The sequence below is a fragment of the Xenopus laevis genome, chromosome 5L (genome assembly GCF_017654675.1).
Source record: "Xenopus laevis strain J_2021 chromosome 5L, Xenopus_laevis_v10.1, whole genome shotgun sequence".
NCBI lineage: Eukaryota > Metazoa > Chordata > Amphibia > Anura > Pipidae > Xenopus > Xenopus laevis.
Window position 1 is genome coordinate 91,968,018 of NC_054379.1, and position 20,401 is coordinate 91,988,418.

At 36.7% G+C, this 20,401-nt stretch overlaps 1 protein-coding gene across 6 annotated transcripts in view; it reads left to right on the forward strand.

The window, feature by feature from the left end:
• LOC108716896 (protein dopey-1) overlaps window positions 1-19,603 on the forward strand; it is a 50,175-nt gene extending 30,572 nt beyond the window's left edge. For all 6 annotated transcript variants that reach the window (XM_018263444.2, XM_018263442.2, XM_018263446.2 and 3 more), the window contains 16 exons: window positions 1,462-1,587; window positions 2,808-2,942; window positions 3,672-3,727; window positions 5,046-5,150; window positions 7,364-7,430; window positions 7,766-7,910; window positions 8,043-8,125; window positions 8,228-8,337; window positions 9,025-9,174; window positions 10,746-10,807; window positions 11,381-11,533; window positions 12,528-12,664; window positions 12,952-13,007; window positions 15,674-15,838; window positions 16,551-16,680; window positions 19,148-19,603. In XM_018263444.2, coding sequence (XP_018118933.1) covers window positions 1,462-1,587; window positions 2,808-2,942; window positions 3,672-3,727; window positions 5,046-5,150; window positions 7,364-7,430; window positions 7,766-7,910; window positions 8,043-8,125; window positions 8,228-8,337; window positions 9,025-9,174; window positions 10,746-10,807; window positions 11,381-11,533; window positions 12,528-12,664; window positions 12,952-13,007; window positions 15,674-15,838; window positions 16,551-16,680; window positions 19,148-19,453 — 1,986 coding nt within the window. In that variant the 3' untranslated portion in view covers window positions 19,454-19,603. The remainder of the gene's footprint in view (window positions 1-1,461; window positions 1,588-2,807; window positions 2,943-3,671; window positions 3,728-5,045; window positions 5,151-7,363; window positions 7,431-7,765; window positions 7,911-8,042; window positions 8,126-8,227; window positions 8,338-9,024; window positions 9,175-10,745; window positions 10,808-11,380; window positions 11,534-12,527; window positions 12,665-12,951; window positions 13,008-15,673; window positions 15,839-16,550; window positions 16,681-19,147) is intronic.
• Window positions 19,604-20,401: the final 798 nt, after the last annotated feature.

A 20,401-nucleotide genomic window follows, 5' to 3' on the forward strand; every position in this document is an offset into this window, starting at 1 on the left:
CCTTACCTTGTTAGATGATATACTGTAATATAATTATAAAATAAAACATTGTCAGTCCACCATTACAATTGAATGAGACATACTGTACGTACCAGGTGGAATTTAGGATTATGAAATAGAGGAGAGGCAGGGCTGACAGAAGGGCATGGTGACGAGAGATTGCATCATAAATTTTTAGGCATAATAGTATTACAGGAGAGCTTACAAAAGGGTTTATGCAGTTTAACCACAGCATGTATTGGAAAATCAGGGAGGGTTTTATGGCATTTTAAATGTCTACCCATGCTGGCATTGCCATAGTATTTTAGGATTCTCAGGCCACCATGCATGAAATGTCATGTCAGTATCAATTTGGCCTAACACTCCTGTATGTAAAGTTCTGACTAGTTGTTTGTAGCTAAGTGCTTTGGTGGGGATATTGAGTTTGAAATATACATATTTCAAACTCAATATAAGATCATTTAAATATAAGATGTGTTCTAGAATTGACCTCTTGAGAGCATGGATTCTGCCAAACTAGGAAATATGTAGGAGCAGGAGCAGTAGTAACCTATAGCAACCAATCAGCAGGTAGAATTTGCTGGTCACCTGTTTAAAAGCAAACATCTTATCAATTGCTTTGGGGTACTGCTCCTGGGCAAACTTAGTGCCTTTTATTACATATGGGGGTATGTCTCAAGATCTTTCAGTAAACTATTGATAAGCCCATGGTAATTGGTACTCAAATATGCATACTCAGGGGTAACTTTTTACTGTAAGGTATTCCATATGCTCAGATTTCCAGGTAAAATCTAAATATATTTGAAGGAGTTTATTTAATGGTAGCAGAACGATTATATCCTGTGCTGTTTATTTAAACAGACTTATCATTAGGCCTGCTAAGATGCGATATAGATTAGGTAGTGATGTCATCAACGGGTATTATATTGTCTTCATATTGGCAACACTTGTATTCAATACCATCTGCCTGTAATACCAAGATGTCCAGACACATTCTAATGGCATGGTTAAAAGGTTCTATGCAAAATAAGAATAGAAGCTGAGAGAATGGGCAACCCTGTCTTATTCCCCTTTGTGTAATAATGGGATTTTAGGTAAAGTTCACATATGTTACCTTAGCACATGGACTTTAATAGATTGCAAACACATAATTTAGGAAGCTAAAGGGGAAATTGTATTTTGTACAATCTCCTCTAGATGTACCCATAAGACCAAATTATAAGCAGACAAAGGTTCTTTTAGTTTACATTTTCCTCATGGAGCAGTGCCTCTGTTCAGCTTGCCTTGTTTTTGATAGCAGTTAGCCTGCAATGATACTTTACTGTACATTATACATCTTACATCAGTGGCAGTTCCTGTTTAGCTGGATAACCTACTACCATGTTTTTCTTGACATTTTCTTGTGTATATTACTGTGAAACCATGCAATTTTGGAATCTTGTTTTGTTGTGTTCTCTATAGAATTTACGGCAGCAGATTCTAGAGCTGTTGGGTCCAATTTCCATGAATCATGGGGTATATTTCATGGCTGCCATTGCGTTTGTTTGGAATGAGAGAAGACAGAACAAAAATTCTGCTCGCACAAAGGTAATAGTCCTTTACGTCAACAATGTTCTGCTCATCAACAATACATTTGAGCTGTCAGGTTTTAAAATGTATGTTAAATACTTTGTCAGGTTTCAAGGAGATCTAATATGGCCTGCCCAGCAGCACCTATTTTTTTTATAAAATGACTGCATAACCATTTATTTTCAATTAAAAAAAAGCCATCAATCATATATTTGGGCTACTTCTAAGGCCCTAAATATATCACAATATTGAATGCCAAACAAAAGCAGTTTCACACGTAAAACATTTAATGGATGCAATTGGGTGCTTCATCAGAAGATGTTAGGAAGGAAGAACTGGTGGGGGGGTATAGATCACTAAGAGACCTCTGTCATTTTGTATGGTATGAATTTTTTTTTTTTATACTTTTTTGTGTACACCAATAAATGTTTTTATGGGCAGAACTGGTACTGCGTAACCATTTGCCCAACAAAAACTCACATAAATACATCTGTGATATATCATAAAAAATCCAGATACTTTGCATTAATAGATATTTACCTTTGAATAGAGATTTACAGAAACAAGATGCAGTGTATTATTAAAGATCTCATTTTTGCCAAAAAAAAGCAGTCTTGCCTTCATCTAAGTAAGAAGGTTCACAAATAACAGCATATTTGTATAAATAAGTCAAATCAACTGGACTTGCTGTGTTTTTTTCTTGAAGACGTTTCACCAGTCATCCAACTGGCTTTTTAATTCAGCATTATCATATAACACTGTACCTTCTAACTGCTGCAGGGGTCTATTTGTGACCCCAGGAGTCAGGACTACTAAGGCAGAAGATTGTTATTTCTGAATTGATAAAGCCAGTTGGATGACTGGTGAAAAGTCTTCAAGAAAAAACACAGCAAGTCCAGTTGATTTGACTTATCTCTAAAAATATACCATGACCTTGATGAATGAGAATCTTCACAAGCAGAACATCTTCAATATGTAAAGGTTACAGTGGGATGGCTATGTGGAATTAAACTGAGGGGCCCTCGAAAGGACCGGTGTTCCATTCCAGCTCTACTTTTATAACTAATGCAGGTGCAGGGGTCTGAAACAGGGCCTGTCAATAGCTGGGGGGACAACAGCTGTGAGTTTGTTCATAATGCTGCAATTAAAATGTTATTCAGAAATATTCTTTATTCATTATTATTAGTTGGAGTTGTTAAGGAATGTGCTTAGCTGTTAACTGCAGTTTCTATGTTCAGGTTATCCCATCTGCTAGTGATGAGCAGCTTTTGCTGGTGGAACTGGTTCGCTCCATCAGTGTGATGAGGACTGAAACCGTGATACAGACTGTGAAAGAAGTATTAAAGCAGCCACCAGCCATTGCTAAAGACAAGGTAATGCATGTACTAATACTAGGAAGAACAGCTGCAGTGACATTCTTTTATTTATCATGTATAAAATATATATTTATATATTTAAGTAGAGCATCGAATTGTTCTATTAGATAAAATGTAAAATCCTCATTCACAAGATAATTGTGTTATTTTGGTCACTGTGAAATAACAATCATCTGAATTAGTAGTCCTCGGGTCAGAAATAGACCCCTGCAGCAGTTAGAAGGTATTGTTAAATGATAATGCTGAATGAAGCAAAAGCATATAGTATTATTTTAATAAGAGAGCATACACACTGCATAGAAGGCCAGTGAGTTAGGGTAAAGTCACATACGTAAAAAGTTGTAGCCTGGTATATAATTGTATTCAAAGGTGTGCTAAGGTGGCCATAGACACACAGATCCTATCGTACGAATCGAGGATTCGTACGATTTTCGGATCGTGTGTGGCGTGTGCCGACATCATTCATCCGGCGGAGATCGGTCGTTTGGTCAATCGGTCAGGGTTGATTTTGACCCGACAGATCCCGCCGGAGCCCATGCTCATTAATGGCATATTGGGGAAAGATCCGCTCGTTTGGCAACATCTTTGCGTCTATGGCCACCTTAACTTATATTATATATCTTATTATAAATCTGTCTCTGCAATTCAGTCTACATTTAACTCTGTACAGATCATAGAACATTTACTTTGAAGCTAATGTATCTGTTTTACTTTTAAATATTTTAGAAGCATCTCTCGCTTGAGGTCTGCATGCTACAGTTCTTTTATGCCTATGTTCAGAGGTAAGCCAGATGAATTTCTACAACAAATAATAAAATGTAGGTATAAAAGTCTCACCGAACTAAATAGATTCACAAATGAAACTCTAATTTGTGGTTAGAAATGTTTTGCAGTTAGAATGTGATATGATAAATATGTCCTTGTGACTGCGAAATATGTTGGCACTATATAAATACATGTTAATAATAATATTGTAATAAGAGGTGAAGCTGATTTCTCCATTTGGCATGTGCCTGTATTAATGTCTTAAAATTGTTTGCATTAACAAGCAAAGGGATAAATTGCATAATATAAGCAAATGATATAACTACAATGCTTTTTCAACCATTTTGTAAAATGTTTGTTAAAATTAATATATATATATATATATATATATATATATATATATATATATATATAAAATCAAAGAAACTAGTCGGGTTTTAGTATAATATTCCTTTGATATGCTGCCTGCTAGAACTGACATTAAAGAGACAATTAACTGACTTTCTGTAGTATAATTGAATGCATATTTTTATTTGTGTGGCAGTAAATAAGGGCATACTATGTATTATAGTAAGATGGCCATGATTTCCTGCTATATGACTCTTTGTATGAAGAATGGTTAATGGTTCTCATGAATGGTACAGATGATATTGAATCATCCTTCCGAGTCCTACCCAAAGGCATGGGCTCCATTGCCCAAGTGTCCCAGGCACCACCTGCGGACAGCTTGAGCGGGTGGGTCCCCCTTCACCGAAGCCAGGGAGGGCCCACCATCCCCCCCCCAAGGGGATTGGGGTCGTTTGGACTCCCCTTCGCCAAAGCTAGGGGGAGTCCCGTCTACCCTGGGTTCTGCCAAAGCTTCCCCCAGGGCGAGTCGTGGCCTGGGGTCCAGCCAAAGGACTATGACTCCCATCCAGGGTGCTCAAACCAAACACAAAAAAAGGTGCTGGAGTGTGCGGTTCATGTACAGATGCTACAGGTGACTGCTGTAGCAACTGTGCTGCAGTCATTTGAATAGTGGAAAATCTACTGGCTATCCAATAGGTATGCACAATGGGATGTTGTACACCTATGGAGAGAGTTAGTAATACCATACCTGTAATTAAAGTCTCCAACAATATCATACAATCCCGTGCTATTAGAAGTAAGTTACAAATTAAATGAAGCTTATGGACCATAGTAATTTACTGATTACAAAAAATAACAATATCCTTACTCACATACTGAGTATACATTTCCCTATAGCAGTTCCAATGATAAGCGTCATTACTACCTTCAACGCATATAATTGTAAATTTATATTGTTATTATTTACATCTGTCGGTTATTTTCTAGAATTCCTGTCTCCAATCTTGTCGATAGTTGGGCTTCTTTTCTTGTGCTTCTGAAGGACTCCATTCAGCTTAATCTTCCAGCACCGGGGCAGTTTCTTATACTTGGGTATGATAACAGATCCTCACATCTCCTTAAAATTGTGTGCCATTTATTGCTCTGTTTCAAGTGGAAAGAGTAAAAAAGTTCCAAAACTGTACCAAATGTTGTAGTAAAGTACAACATACAAACTGTATATATTTCTGCAAAATGCACATTTAACATGATAAAGTTCTTCATCCAATCAGTTGCAGTGATTGCTGGTGGCTTACAGAAGGAGCTGTCATTGACAATGGCTTGTGCATGTTCCTGATCATGGGTTCTTTGGGGCTATACCAGTAATCGTGTTTTCCCTCAGGGGATAAATGTGGCTAACAAATCACCAAAAATTACAGTAAATATGACTTGCTGGCCTTATAAAAAAAAATGTGAGCCATTATTACCAAAATAAAACAAATCCCAAAATAATGTGTCACTGGATAATAATTACATGTGCCATAAGCACAATTTTGCCCTTATCTTTTTATTTTCCTGATAAGAAAAAACAGCAACATATGCAATTTTTGATACTTAGGGGGTTATGTTAGAGTTTTTAAAACATCTTCAACTAGTTCAAGGGACCTCTGCCATTGACTCAACATGTTTTAGATTTCCAGGGCCAGGGTATAATAAAAAAATTTAGGTTTTTCTTTAACCCCAAATGTGATTTTTGACTAAAAAAATTACCTTGACGGCTCAAATTTTCATGGAAAACACAACTCCATCCTTAATAAATAACCCCCTTCTTGTTCACTTTGCACACTTATATGGTGTTGCTTTCAGTTAAATACAGTGGTGTGAAAAACTATTTGCCCCCTTCCTGATTTCTTATTCTTTTGCATGTTTGTCACACTTAAATGTTTCTGCTCATCAAAAACCATTAACTATTAGTCAAAGATAACATAATTGAACACAAAATGCATTTTTTAAATGAAGGTTTACGTTATTAAGGGAGAAAAAAAACTCCAAATCTACATGGGCCTGTGTGAAAAAGTGATTGCCCCCCTTGTTAAAAAATAACTTAACTGTGGTTTATCACACCTGAGTTCAATTTCAAAGGTTATAAAGCCATTTCTAAAGCTTTGGGACTCCAGCGAACCACAGTGAGAGCCATTATCCACAAATGGCAAAAACATGGAACAGTGGTGAACCTTCCCAGGAGTGGCCGGCCGACCAAAATTACCCCAAGAGCGCAGAGACAACTCATCCGAGAGGCCACAAAAGACCCCAGGATAACATCTAAAGAACTGCAGGCCTCACTTGCCTCAATTAAGGTCAGTGTTCACAACTCCACCATAAGAAAGAGACTGGGCAAAAACGGCCTGCATGGCAGATTTCCAAGGCGCAAACCACTTTTAAGCAAAAAGAACATTAAGGCTCGTCTCAATTTTGCTAAAAAACATCTCAATGATTGCCAAGACTTTTGGGAAAATACCTTGTGGACCGACGAGACAAAAGTTGAACTTTTTGGAAGGTGCGCGTCCCGTTACATCTGGCGTAAAAGTAACACAGCATTTCAGAAAAAGAACATCATACCAACAGTAAAAAATGGTGGTGGTAGTGTGATGGTTTGGGGTTGTTTTGCTGCTTCAGGACCTGGAAGACTTGCTGTGATAGATAGAACCATGAATTCTACTGTCTACCAAAAAATCCTGAAGCTGAAGCGATCTTGGGTGCTGCAGCAGGACAATGACCCAAAACACACCAGCAAATCCACCTCTGAATGGCTGAAGAAAAACAAAATGAAGACTTTGGAGTGGCCTAGTCAAAGTCCTGACCTGAATCCTACTGAGATGTTGTGGCATGACCTTAAAAAGGCGGTTCATGCTAGAAAACCCTCAAATAAAGCTGAATTACAACAATTCTGCAAAGATGAGTGGGCCAAAATTCCTCCAGAGCGATGTAAAAGACTCGTTGCAAGTTATCGCAAACGCTTGATTGCAGTTATTGCTGCTAAGGATGGCCCAACCAGTTATTAGGTTCAGGGGGCAATTACTTTTTCACACAGGTTTGGATTTCTTTTCTCCCTAAATAATAAAAACCCTCATTTAAAAACTGCATTTTGTGTTTACTTGTGTTATCTTTGACTAATAGTTAAATGTGTTTGATGATCAGAAACATTTTGTGTGACAAACATGCAAAAGAATAAGAAATCAGGAAGGGGGCAAATAGTTTTTCACACCAATGTAGATATAGTACAAGTATGAACCGGCTTTGGTTAAATAACTTTCTTATTCTTTCAGCATTCTAAATGAGTTTATCATGAAAAACCCCACCCTGGAAAACAAGAAAGACCAGAGGGATCTACAGGTAGGGCAAGGCCATTGTAGAGCACTATGAACAGAACTTTATCTGTTAGCTAGAAGACTCCATAAAAAGATTATTATATAGTATATACTTATTTTCTATGTTTGCACTGGTGAATCCAGCTCTTGTTAATTTTAGTATATACCCAAGAGAACCATGTATTTTATATTTGCAAGAAAGCAAAGGTTTAAAAGATCTACATTACACTTGATTTTAACTATAAATTAATACTTTAAATTCTGATGAGTACTGCCTTGAGCTGAGTATTCCACTGCAGTGTAAGGGGCTGCTCTTCTATTGCAAAATTTATCTGTGCATGCTCATCTGCTTGATTTTAGGATGTAACTCACAAAATAGTAGATGCCATTGGATCAATTGCTGGTTCATCCCTGGAGCAGACTACATGGCTAAGAAGAAATCTGGAAGTCAAACCATCTCCCAAGATTACTGTAGATGGGACCAACCTAGAATCTGATGTTGAAGGTAGATTTTTTTTTTTTCTGTTACTGTTCCATAACATTATATATAATCTTTTCAAGGAAAAGTATGATATGCCTATAGTTATGTCAGTTTGGTATACAATCTTAATACGCATTTTTATCGTCTTTGATCCAGATATCATGTTATCCCCAGTCATGGAAATATCAAATATTACTCCATCTGTTTACAGTGTACATGCCCTAACACTACTCGCTGAGGTAGGAAAGCAGCAATGCATTATTTTTTTAAATGCATTAGCAGTATTGCCTGTGCCCCATAGCATTAAAATGTCTGTTTTCTTCCTGTTTATATCCTGACAGGTTCTTGCACACTTGTTGGATATGGTCTTCTACAGTGATGAGAAAGAAAGAGTTATACCTTTGCTTGTTAATATTATGCATTATGTGGTACCATACTTACGCAATCACAGGTATGTGTATTATATAAAAACGGATATTAGCAACATATTGGTTTTGCCAGACTTGGTCTCTTTAACTAGTTAAAAAGAAACTATGCCTAAAAATGCTGACCCTGTATGAAAGTAGGGATGCAGGTTATTTGGCCAAATACTATATCTTTAGCCTAAATACTGTACCAAATACCAAACCTTTTTGCATGTTTAGATTTGAGCAAAGTTGAAAGAAAACCCCCGACAAATATGTTTAAACTTAATTCTTCGATCTTCAAACTTCTCTCTAAAATAGCTTTTTGGGAGATATCAGTTGGTGAATTCTTCTTTCACCCAGTGCTTAACATTTCCCAAATATAATGTGTTGAAGTCCATTATCTGTCTGCAAGGTGTGGCCATATGTGCCCCCAGATATCCCAGTGTAAAGCACCCCACTGAGGTTCTCCCTCTTCCTCTTTATACCAGTTTCATAAACAAGCATTTTTGGGTGGTCTGTGCCAAGTTATTACTTTTATGTTAACTGAAGTCAAGGCTCAGGTAAAAGAATGCTTATAATGAACTTTCCCCCAGAACACCATGTGAATAGTTGTTCCTTGGATTTCTAGCAAAGAGACAGTAAACCAAGGGACTTAATGTGCTGATTCTGTGATAAAATTATGCCTGAAAGTGCTGATTTGTTATTCTCTGACATGTTTCCCATCTCTGCAGTGCACATAATGCTTCCAGCTACCGAGCGTGTGTGCAGCTTCTGAGCAGTCTCAGTGGCTATCAGTATACAAGGAGAACGTGGAAGAAGGAAGCATTTGACCTTTTTATGGATCCCAATTTCTTCCAGATGGATGGATCCTCTGTTAGTCAGTAAGACTATCCAATCCTTATGATATAATATGGCAAATCGCATTCTGATGTAATCTCTTTATCATTATTTAATGGGACCTTTCACCCAGACATAAAAAGCTATAAAATAAAAGTACTCAAATTAAACATAAAACTTAATTTTTTAAATTAAAACGTCCATACATATGCATTATTGATATTTTGCCTCTATGCCTGAGATACAGCAAAGACGTTCACTTTCATTTCTGTACTTCATAGATGTTGCTGACCTCCCTAAATACCTCCTTTCCCATAAGTTTGTTTGATTGCATAGCCTCTGCATAGACATGTACATCAGGTCCTCCTTTATGGCACATACAACTGATGCTGCAAATTGTGCTTTGATAACACATTCAACAAAATGGTGTCTGCCTATATGATCTAAATGTAGATGGTAAATGAATGGAACAAGATTTAAAAAACTTATATAGTGTAAGTAAAGTTTATTTTGCTAGATTAACATGATAGCATAGGATTTAGAATTATTTCTTAGATTAGCAGGCCCCCTATAAGCATTTATGTTTGGGAATATACTTTTTAACTATCCTTGACTGTTTCAACATGTTCATGAAGAGGCAATAAAAAGTGAAGAAAAGATATGTGGATACTAAAATTGTTGCTGACGGGCCGAAAAACATGCTCGGGTTTCAATCTACAATGGTTTTCCAGATAACTGGTCTTTCTGTAATTTTGATCTTCATACCTTTGTCAACTAGAAAGTCATGTAAACATTAAATAAACCCAAATAGGCTGGTTCTACTTCCAATATGGATTCATTATATCTTAGTTGGGATCAAGTGCAAGGTACTATTTTATTATTACAAAGAAAAAGGAAATCATTTTTAAAAATGTGGATTATTTGGATAACATTAAGTCTATGGGAGACAGCCTTTCCCTAATTTGGAGCTTTCTGGAAAACGGTTTCCGCATAATGGATATAGGAGAGTAACATAGCTTATATTGCCCTTGCACCATTTAAGCTGTGTGCAGATATTTATACTTCTTAAAAGGGTTGTTCACCTTTGAGTTCATTTTTAGTATACTATAGAGAGCGGGATTCTGAGACACTTTGCAATTGGTTTTCATGTTTTATTATTTGTGGTTTTTGAGTTATTTAACTTTTAGCAGCTCTCCAGTTTCAGTAATGCTCTCAAACAATGGAGCTAACAGAGCTCCTCACTATATTCAATAATAATTTATAGTTGTCACTTTACACAATTAATGCAATATCCAAAATATATTACAAATATTAAACCAATAATGTTCATTGTAAGTATACACATGTGCTATAATAAAATCACTCTGCAGATGCATCAATAAAGCAAAGAGCAACCATAAGTCCCACTGTATTGCAGTTAAGTGTTCCAGTAATCAGTATATTGCCCCATAATATTCACACTGGGTTGAAATATGTGATAGGGCATTAAATAACTAATTGATTATGGATGAAGTGCTCACCTACTCTTTCTGTGAAGAAGTGAGCTCTTCATCCATAATGCAAAGAGTCATAAATGTTTGTGCTTTAAGTAACACTTCTTGATATTCCCTTTCAGCTGGAGATCTATTATGGACCATCTCATGACACATGATAAAACCACATTTCGGGATTTAATGAGTAAGTGACTGCATTGCGAAAAAGAGAAAAAAACACAATATATTTTCATAGTGAACTGGTAGAAACTGAACATTATAAGTGCAAATATTAGGTAAAAAGCACAGTTCAACTCATTTTGTTCATTACGTTGTATTTTTAAATTCTTGTATATAGTGTAGTATAGTAAAAACAAAAAAAGATAACTAAACTAAAACTTTAATTAAAAATGAGAAGTTGATACTAATGTTGATAAAGTTGATACAATTGTTGCTAAAACATAGTGGAAGTCTATTGAAGACAGAAAAAAGGAAAAAAACGTACGTAAAAACTTGGTTCGTAAATAGACATTAATGCAGAATGTAGAATAGAGCTTGTATTTCATAGAAAATTACAGAGAGTTAATAGTTAACGGGGGAAACTACGGTACGTCATTAATGGTGTAAGTTCTGTTTGCTTTTTAAAAGGGTGCCAGTTAAATGCATCTTTATATCTATGGTTACGTGTGTTTGCAGATGTTTTAGCTGTCTCCAAGAGGTTTGTTAAGTGCATGCTCAAAATTGGAATACTTTTATATAGTAATACTATGTTTTTCAGCCCGTGTTGCTGTGGCACAGAGCAGTTCACTTGGCCTGTTCACTAACCGTGAAGCAGAGTTGGAGCAGCGAGCCATGCTTCTCAAGAGACTGGCATTTGCCATCTTCAGCAGTGAGATAGACCAGTACCAGAAGTTTCTACCAGACATACAAGGTTAATACATCAGAACTAATTTGAAGTTTTCCTTCAAGTAACCTTCAAATGAGGCCTATTTATCATGCTGTGTAAAAAGTGTAGAGAAACCTTACCGGTGATGTTGCCCATAACAACCAATGAACAATAAGATTTACTTTAGATATGATCAGTTGCTAGGAGCAACATCACCAGTATTGTTTCTCTCAACCTTTTAAACAGCCTGATAAATAGACCCCTATGTTGTTATAATAAACCTGGGTACTATTTGTAAGGGGGTTTTATGTTCTCCCCTTGTGGGTTTCCTATAATATGTGAGTTCATAACTAAGTTTGTGATGGTATCTGTATTTCTATACATGCAGTGTGGTTCATTTGAAGGGGTTGAACTTTATGGTCTTTTTTTCAACCCAACTTAACTCTGTAACTATAGGTACTCTAGTTTACACTCACATTATAATAGACATTCAAAAGGGTTAATTTGCTCCTGATGAAATCGACATTAGTTGCTGTGGGGCTCATTTATCAATACAGTGCAAATTTGCTCATGGGCAGTTACCTATAGCAACCAATCAGTGATAAGATCTTTGAAGCCAGCTGAAAGTAGGACAATAAATGCAGCAATCTGATTGGTTGTCGTGGGTTAGTGCCCATGGGCAAAGTTGCCCGGTGTTGATAAATGACCCCCTGTGTCTATTCTAGGTAATTTGATTGTAAGCTCCCTTATGGTTATCTGTGTAAAGTGCTATGTAAGTATGTTGGCGCTACTGTATATTCAAACAAGATACAGCCCCATGGTCAGTTGTATACTATTCAACACTGGCAGCAGTTCACAGCTAGGAAAGCCACCATTCTATTTATCACAGGCATGTTTTTTGGCTATTTGTGAATTAAGGGAATTATTCTCAATAAAGTCATCTCTTTTTATGATGTAGAAGGTAATCTAGGGTTGGGTTGATCAGATGAGATTGAGTGCCCCACCTCGCTGAAATAAATTCTTTTGCTCTCTTTTTCAGAAAGATTAGTGGAGAGCCTGAGACTACCACAGGTGCCAACCCTACATTCCCAAGTATTTCTGTTCTTTCGAGTTTTGCTCTTAAGGATGTCTCCCCAGCACCTCACTTCTCTGTGGCCAACTATGATAACTGAACTGGTGTGTTGCATATCATTTAATCTTGTACTCTTGTTTTCTAAAATTGGAGTTTTTTATTAGTAAAGAAAATATGTGCAGAGGTATATTTCATATCCGAGCGTACATGGAGAATGAAAAAAATTCAGTTTATATATATATATATATATATATATATATATATATATATATATATATATATATATATATATATATATATATATATATATATATATACATACACATTTGCTTGCTGTTTAGCAAATCCAATGCAGTGCTTTGAATCCAAATCAAACTCTTTTTCCTTGTAGGTACAAGTATTTCTGCTCATGGAACAGGAACTCACTGCTGATGAAGATATCACAAGGTACTATATGTTTTTTTGACATCATATAATAAATATTGTTTTTGAATAAAAAGTGTTTGTGCCTAAAAACTACTATGTTGTATAGTTTAATGGAAATAGAATACTGCTGGCACTATATATGTGGAGCAATCCATTTATCAGTACCCCAATGATTATTACATAACTATATCCCTGTATCCAACATGGGAAATAGCAGAAGCTCCATCTTGCTATATGGCAATTATTTCTTATATACTAACTGCCTACCACTGTACCACAAGACGAACAAGATCAATCAACCTTTATTCAAATGGTTCATTACTATGTTGTACATTGCTAGTTGCAATTTGTCTGCACTTACACGCTTTACATAAATTAAAGCAGACCCTTTAAAAAAACTCAATTTAAATTCTAACTAGGGATCAGCAAATTTGACCGTTTCATTTTGCCAAAAATTCACCGCCAGCGAAATGTCGTCGATGCCCATTAAAGTGGGCATTGAAATTTATTTGTCACGTGGCGAAATATTTGTGATGCACTTTTTTTTTTTTTTTTGACGCCCAACACCATACAAGTCTATGTCCGTCATTTCCGCAGCGAAACAAGGCGAAAAAATTCGCCCATACCTAATTCTAACCTAAAATATGCAGGTTTTTAGTTTCATGCACAGAACATTCTCCTAATAACCTTCTGACTTAACCATGAAGTCTTTACCTAACACGAAGGGCAGTAATGTTCTTTTTAGATAGTAGCGGCTTTCTCCTTGCAATCCTGCCATGTATGTGTTTTACTGATGAACACTTAAATTCGCCAATGCAAGAGAGGCCTTCTTTGAGGTTTTCTGGAGAATAATATGGATATAAGTATTACACACCTTGCTCTTGGTGTGATCTTTGTTGATCAACCACTCCTGGGAAGGCTAAGAAAGGTGATGAATTGCCTCTATTTATACATGTCCTGTCTGACCGTGGAGTGGTGAAATTCTAACTCTTTCCAGCAAGGTTAGCAACCTATAATTATCCCACACCTGATTATCTTCCCATTGATTGAAACACCTGCCTCAAATTCCCCCTTTAAATAAACTGGGAATCCTGGCGATTCACATTCTTTTGCCACAAACAAATATGGATCTTTGCATATAAATTAATGAACAAGTTTTATGTGTTTGTTATATTGGGTTCTGGTTATCAAACTTTCAAGCACCACTGTATAATAAAAGGTTGCATGTATGTGTTATTGCCCAAAAATTAGTAGAGTGCAGATTATTTTCATCTGTACATGGATAATGATTCCAGAAGAGAAATTAGGAAGTGTATTCTGCTTCTACAGTAAAAAAAATGGCAAAACCAGAACTGTTGGTGACTGGTTTGTTGGTAATTAATTAAAGTTGACCGTTTGTGAGTTTAAGTAGTGCCATTCCTTTAATTGTACAGACATGGGATTTGTTATATAGAATACTCAAGATCTCAGTCTCTCTGTAATTTGGATCTCCATACCTTAAGTCTACTAAAACATCTGCTAAATATTAATTAAAGGGGTAGTTTACTTCAAATCCACTTTTAGGGCAGAGACACGTGGTCAGATTCGGGGAGATTAGTCGCCCGGCGACAAATCTCCTTTTCTTGGGGGCTACTAATCTCCCCAAACTGCGTTCCCGCAGGCCAGAATATAAATCGCGGTGGGATGGCACTTGTAGAACTTAGTTTTCCGAAGTTGCCTCACAAGGAAACTTCAGCTGACTTCGGAAAGCAAAGCCCCCCCAAGTGCCATCCCACCGGCGATTTACATTCTAGCTGGCGGCAATGCTGGGGAAGGCAGTTCTGGGTGATTAGTCGCCCTGAAGAAGAGGAGATTTGTTGCTGGGCGACTAATCTCCCCAAATCTGACCGCGTGTCTCTGCCCTTAGTATGATGTAGTCATTGATATCCTGAGACATTTTGCAATTGGTCTTAATTTTTTGCAGTTTTAAAGTTACTTATCTTTTTGTTCAGCATCTCTGGTATTTCAGCTGCTATCTGGAGTCTTATTTATCTTAGCAACCAGGCAGTGGTTTGAATAAGAGACTAGGATATGAATAGTAGAGGGCAGGAATAGGATGATAAATACTGTACTAACAATTAACAATAAAATAGTAGCTTTACAGAGAAATAGTTTTTTTCTGCTGGGTCAGTGACCCCCATTTAAAAGTTGGAAAGAGGCAGAAGAGAGGCAAATAATTTAAAAAAAAAAACTATAAGAACTAAAAAATGAAGACCAATTACAAAATTGCCAGGAATAGGACATTCTATAACATAGTCAAAGTTGGCTGAAAGGTGAAACACCCCTTTAAAGCCAATAGGATTGTTTTGCATACAATAAGGATTAATTATATCTTTGTTCATGCAGAGAAAAAGGAAATCATTTTAAAAACGTTTTAATTATTTGATTAAAATGGAGTCTATGGGAGATAGGCTTCCCATCATTCTGAGCTTTCTGGCTAACAGGTTTGTCAATAACATACCCGTAATCATAAAGTTCAGAGCAGCAGCTATAGAGGATTTATATCCTGTGAATAGTTGTGTGCAAAATAGTGCTACAATAAAGAGCAGCCAGTGAAGTTGAGCTCAGCATAATATTATTCTAATTGTTATCTGGTACGGCCATGCTTTTTCTCCTCTATGGAATTGAATCACTCTTTCTTATTGTAGGATATCTGGGCCATCAGTTGCTGGATTAGAGACAACTTACACTGGAGGGAATGGCTTCTCTACATCCTACAACAGCCAACGGTGGCTAAATCTGTATCTATCTGCATGCAAATTTCTAGATTTGGCCTTAGCATTGCCTTCTGAAAACCTGCCTCAGTTTCAGATGTAAGTCGAATGTTTTTCAGCTTTAAATGGATGCATACAACTGACTGAAACCTCATGCTTGCAGGATGTGAATGTTTGGCCCGCACTGAAGTATAGAACTACTGTTTTGAGGCTGGGTATTTTATTCATTTCTAATCATCTAATTATTTTGATAACTTATGATCTGTCATTGATACTACTGCCTGGTTTCTTAGCTCAGTGACTAGAAAATCCACAGGTTAAATGCCAAACTGTAAAGGAGTAAGTTCAGTGATCAACTGAAATGAATAGTGAAACCACTGGCAGATTGTCTTTCCCATCTACATCATACAGTGAGATAATTTAACTGTAAAGGTTACAAAGAGTGCAGTATAACATGTGAAGAGCTAAATTAGCTGTTTGCTGAAAGCAAAGAGCACTTGTAATCAAGAGCATTAAGTAATTTATGTGCTCACAATCCTTGTTTCCCTATTGCACTGGCTCTGGCTATCAGAGAAGAACATTTTTGTGAACAATAAATGAACACACGTTTCATAATTTTATCATTTCATATGAATGGATTCAAGCACTAATTTCTAAGCCTTCATTTATCAATAAAAATTATTGAATCTATTTATGATAGAATGGAGTACTTGAGTAACACACTAACACTGGTAAAGTGTACCACCTACTCATTCTATGTATCCCCATGCCCAGGTTTGTATTTTAAAAACATTGTGTTTGATAACTCTAGGTACCGATGGGCATTTATCCCGGAAGCATCAGATGATGCAGGCTTGGAGGTGCGCAGACAAGGCACACATCAACGGGAATTCAAACCATACGTTGTTCGCCTTGCAAAGCTGCTGAGGAAAAGAGCCAAGGTATTCTTTTGTTTATTGGTGGAAAAGTAGAACAGGAGGCTATAATGATCATTTAAATACTAATGGTAAAAATACTAGGCACTTTTTTTTAATGTTGTCTCCTACTCTAAGCAGTCCAGCCTCTCATCTGTCAAGAACTGCTCTGTGGGTAGTGGTGTTTATGCCCCCTGAGTTTTCGGGAATTTAGCCTTTGTGTTATCTTTATTCCTCTTGGATTAAGCAAGATAGTGTAAGGCTGTAAGTGGTATTGGCATTACATTGCCATAACTTTTATGTCTCTACAGACAAACTCTGTCAGACATTTGCTGCATCCACTAATAATGTTTGCAATGATGTCATGCTCTCTAAATCACCCTTACACTAGCTATACATGGCAACTTCAACTCAATTGACGAGGCCTCAAAATGAGAGGCTGTGTAATTAGAAAAAAGAAAAGCCACTCTTGACTCCTCACACCATACCAGTGTGCAAGGGGGTTGCTGTTCACTCTGACCAGATGCAACGCTTCATTGCATTCCAAACTATAACAAAAGTGGTGAAGCAGCAGCAATTCTTGTAGCATGTTAACATCTGACTCATTACTCCAGATTAAAAGCTTATACAAAACAGCATCAGGAACCTGACGCATTTCAGTCTCTCCCACCCTTAGTAATAGACACATAAAAATGTATATTAGATGTATAGCACAGAGCTGTTAATACGAACATGGCCCTATAGAAATAAAAATATCATTATAAAACAAAAAAGTACAGAATTAAAGAAAGCCCCAAAATACTGTGTGAAATAAGGAAATCACCCTATTTCACACAAAGATGGGTGATATCTTAAATTTAAGAGATGTAAATCTGAACTTGTTCTATCATTTAATGCCTAGATCTTAAATTCCACACTTGTTGCTTACCACATATTGTAGTGTGTCCTCAACTCTATTTTAATGGCATCATTCATAAGCTCCCTAATAATTTAAGAGGACACAATCTTCATGCTACGTTCTGTCTATTCATCTACGTATCTATTCATGCATCCTAATTATCTATAAAGTACTTCAGTTACAATATGTATTATTCTGGTAAATCATCTCTGTACCATTCAATTGGAATTCTAAACTTTACATGTCTTACAATGGTTAACACCACATTTTTATGTTCATTGATTGATAACCAGTTGTGAAGCGAGTCTTGTTTCTGTACCAAAGTAGGTCCCCACTTAATTCCCATATTTCTTGCTGTTCTACAAACCATCTTTAAATGGCTCTTGAACAAAACCTCAATAAGTACAGACTTATTATATAGTGAATAAAGTACCCCCTCTTGTAAATTATAAGGATATTATAAGTTACCGAGGAGTTTCATGACCATATAAAAACACGAGGCCGAGAGTTTTTATACAGGTCATGGAACTCTGAGGTAACTTCTAATATCCTCATATTTTGCAACAGGTGGTACTTTATTTATTATAAGTTTCATTGAGTCTTGTGACAGAAATGACATCACTATTTACCATTTATAACTGATGACATCAGTACTCACCGTTTATAAGGATATAATTTACAAGATATACATGGTATATTATTGTATTTGTGTATTATATCGTTAAAATACACAAGAGTCATGAATAAACAGTGCTTAGTGATGTCATCAGTTATAATCAGAGCTTAGTGATGTTATTTTTGTCACATGACTCACTGAAACTTGTGTATTATAATAAATAAATACCCCCTGTTGGAAAATATGAGGATATTAGATACCATCTTGAAGTTCCATGACCTGTATGAAAGCACTCTGCCTTCAGCCTCGTGTTTTTAAATGGTCATGGAACTCCTTGGTAACTTAAAATATCCTTATATTTTACAAAAGGGAGTAGTTTATTCTCTATATAAACTGTGCTATATTCTTTATAATCTAAATTAATATGTTTATAATCTAGGTGTTAGACTGAATTCAGATTTCTTTGAGAAAAGGGAATATTTTGATCCTTTATAATTATGAGAAGCAGGCTGGACTTTTGCCCGGCACCCCTCTACTCTGTATTGTTTGAACACTGTATGTTACCTTATCTAGTTTAATATGATTATTTCATACAGTGGTTATGTTCTTATTAAGTGCAATGCATAAACATGATATGCATGGTGTGACCTCATTTTTATGTGACTAAGGGCAGGAGTGCCTGAAATGCTTCCAGTTCCCAATGCTGTTTTGCATATTCTTTTAATCTGGAGTTTAAAAGAAAAAGTAGCTTTTTTTTAACGCACTACTGGAGTTTTGGACCCTATGCACAGTACTCACTTGTAGAGTACTGCTGCTTCATTGCAAATCAGGCTAATTTGATCATTGGCTCCCTGGCCATTGATTAGATCATAATAAAGACCTATTCAGACTTGTTGGAAGAGGCCCTTATCAACAAGCACGTAGAGTGCAGTCCCAACAGTAACTGAACTGGGTTTTAAACAGCCTGTGTGTTTTTTCAGAAAAATCCAGAGGAGGACTGCTCAGGGAGAACACTAAACTGGAACCCAGGAAACCTCCTACTTACAATCTACAGCATCCGCACCATCGAGCAGCTACTGCCCTTTTTCAACGTACTAAGCCAAGTCTTCAATAGCAAAATCACAAGCAGATGTGTTGGAGAATCAGGGAGCCCGATACTTTACCAAAGCTCTTTTCCCAACAAAGACATAAAACTGGAAAACCAGAAACTGTTTTCCAGCAAAATTAGACAAAAAATTGAGGAGATGCTTGAGAGAGATTTTCTTGAGGGGGTTTTGAAGAGCTGATCTAAAGCCACTACTGATCATCACATTTGCATTGTACAGCATTTGGATTTTTTTTACCTTGTATGTAATGTATGAGAAATGCTTCTTACTACTTACTCATTTGATCATATTTAATTTAAATATTTTTATTTGTAAATAAAAAATCAACCATACTAAAAGAACTTCCAGTCTGAACTAGATTTCCTGCATATTTTTTTGTGCTTAGTCTTGCTCTCTTCGTGACAGTAAGCTAACACCCTATATATTATGAATATAGTTTCCAGCATTCCCTATAACTTAACAAATAATGCTCTAATTCATCCTCATTTACAAGGGGTATACTGCGTTGATCCCAGTAGCTTGTGCCAAAAAGTTAGTTTTAAAGTTATGAACTAAGTACACGGCCAGAACCAAACACCCTGTACCCATTGAGGGAAGTTCAGGATGTGGAAGGTGCACTGCAAAGGCACTTGTGTTTTGTTCTATTGTTCTAGACCAGGGATCTCCAACCTTTTTCACCTGTGAGCCACATTCAAATGTAAGAAGGGTTGGGGAGCAACATAAGCATTGAAAATAGTTCCTGAGGATGCCAACAAAGGGCTGTGATTGGCTATTTGGTAGCCCCTATGTGGACTGGAGCCTAGAGAAAGCTCTATTTGGCAATACAACTGTTTTTTTTATGCAACCAAAAGTTTCCTCCAGGAATTCAAAAATAAGAACCTGCTTTGAAGCCACTGAGAGCAACATTCAAGGGGTTGGGGAGCAACATGTTGCTCACGAGCTTCTGGTTGGGGATCACTGTTCTAGACCATTGCATCCAATGGAATCCAGCACCTGTATGACTTCCCTTCAGGCATGAAATTATCAGCAGTGGAAGATCATCCCATGGGTACAGTGACAGTATCGTTCATAACATGTATGGAGATGGTTTGTGGCATGTTTCTCCCCCCTAAATATGATTGCATTTAG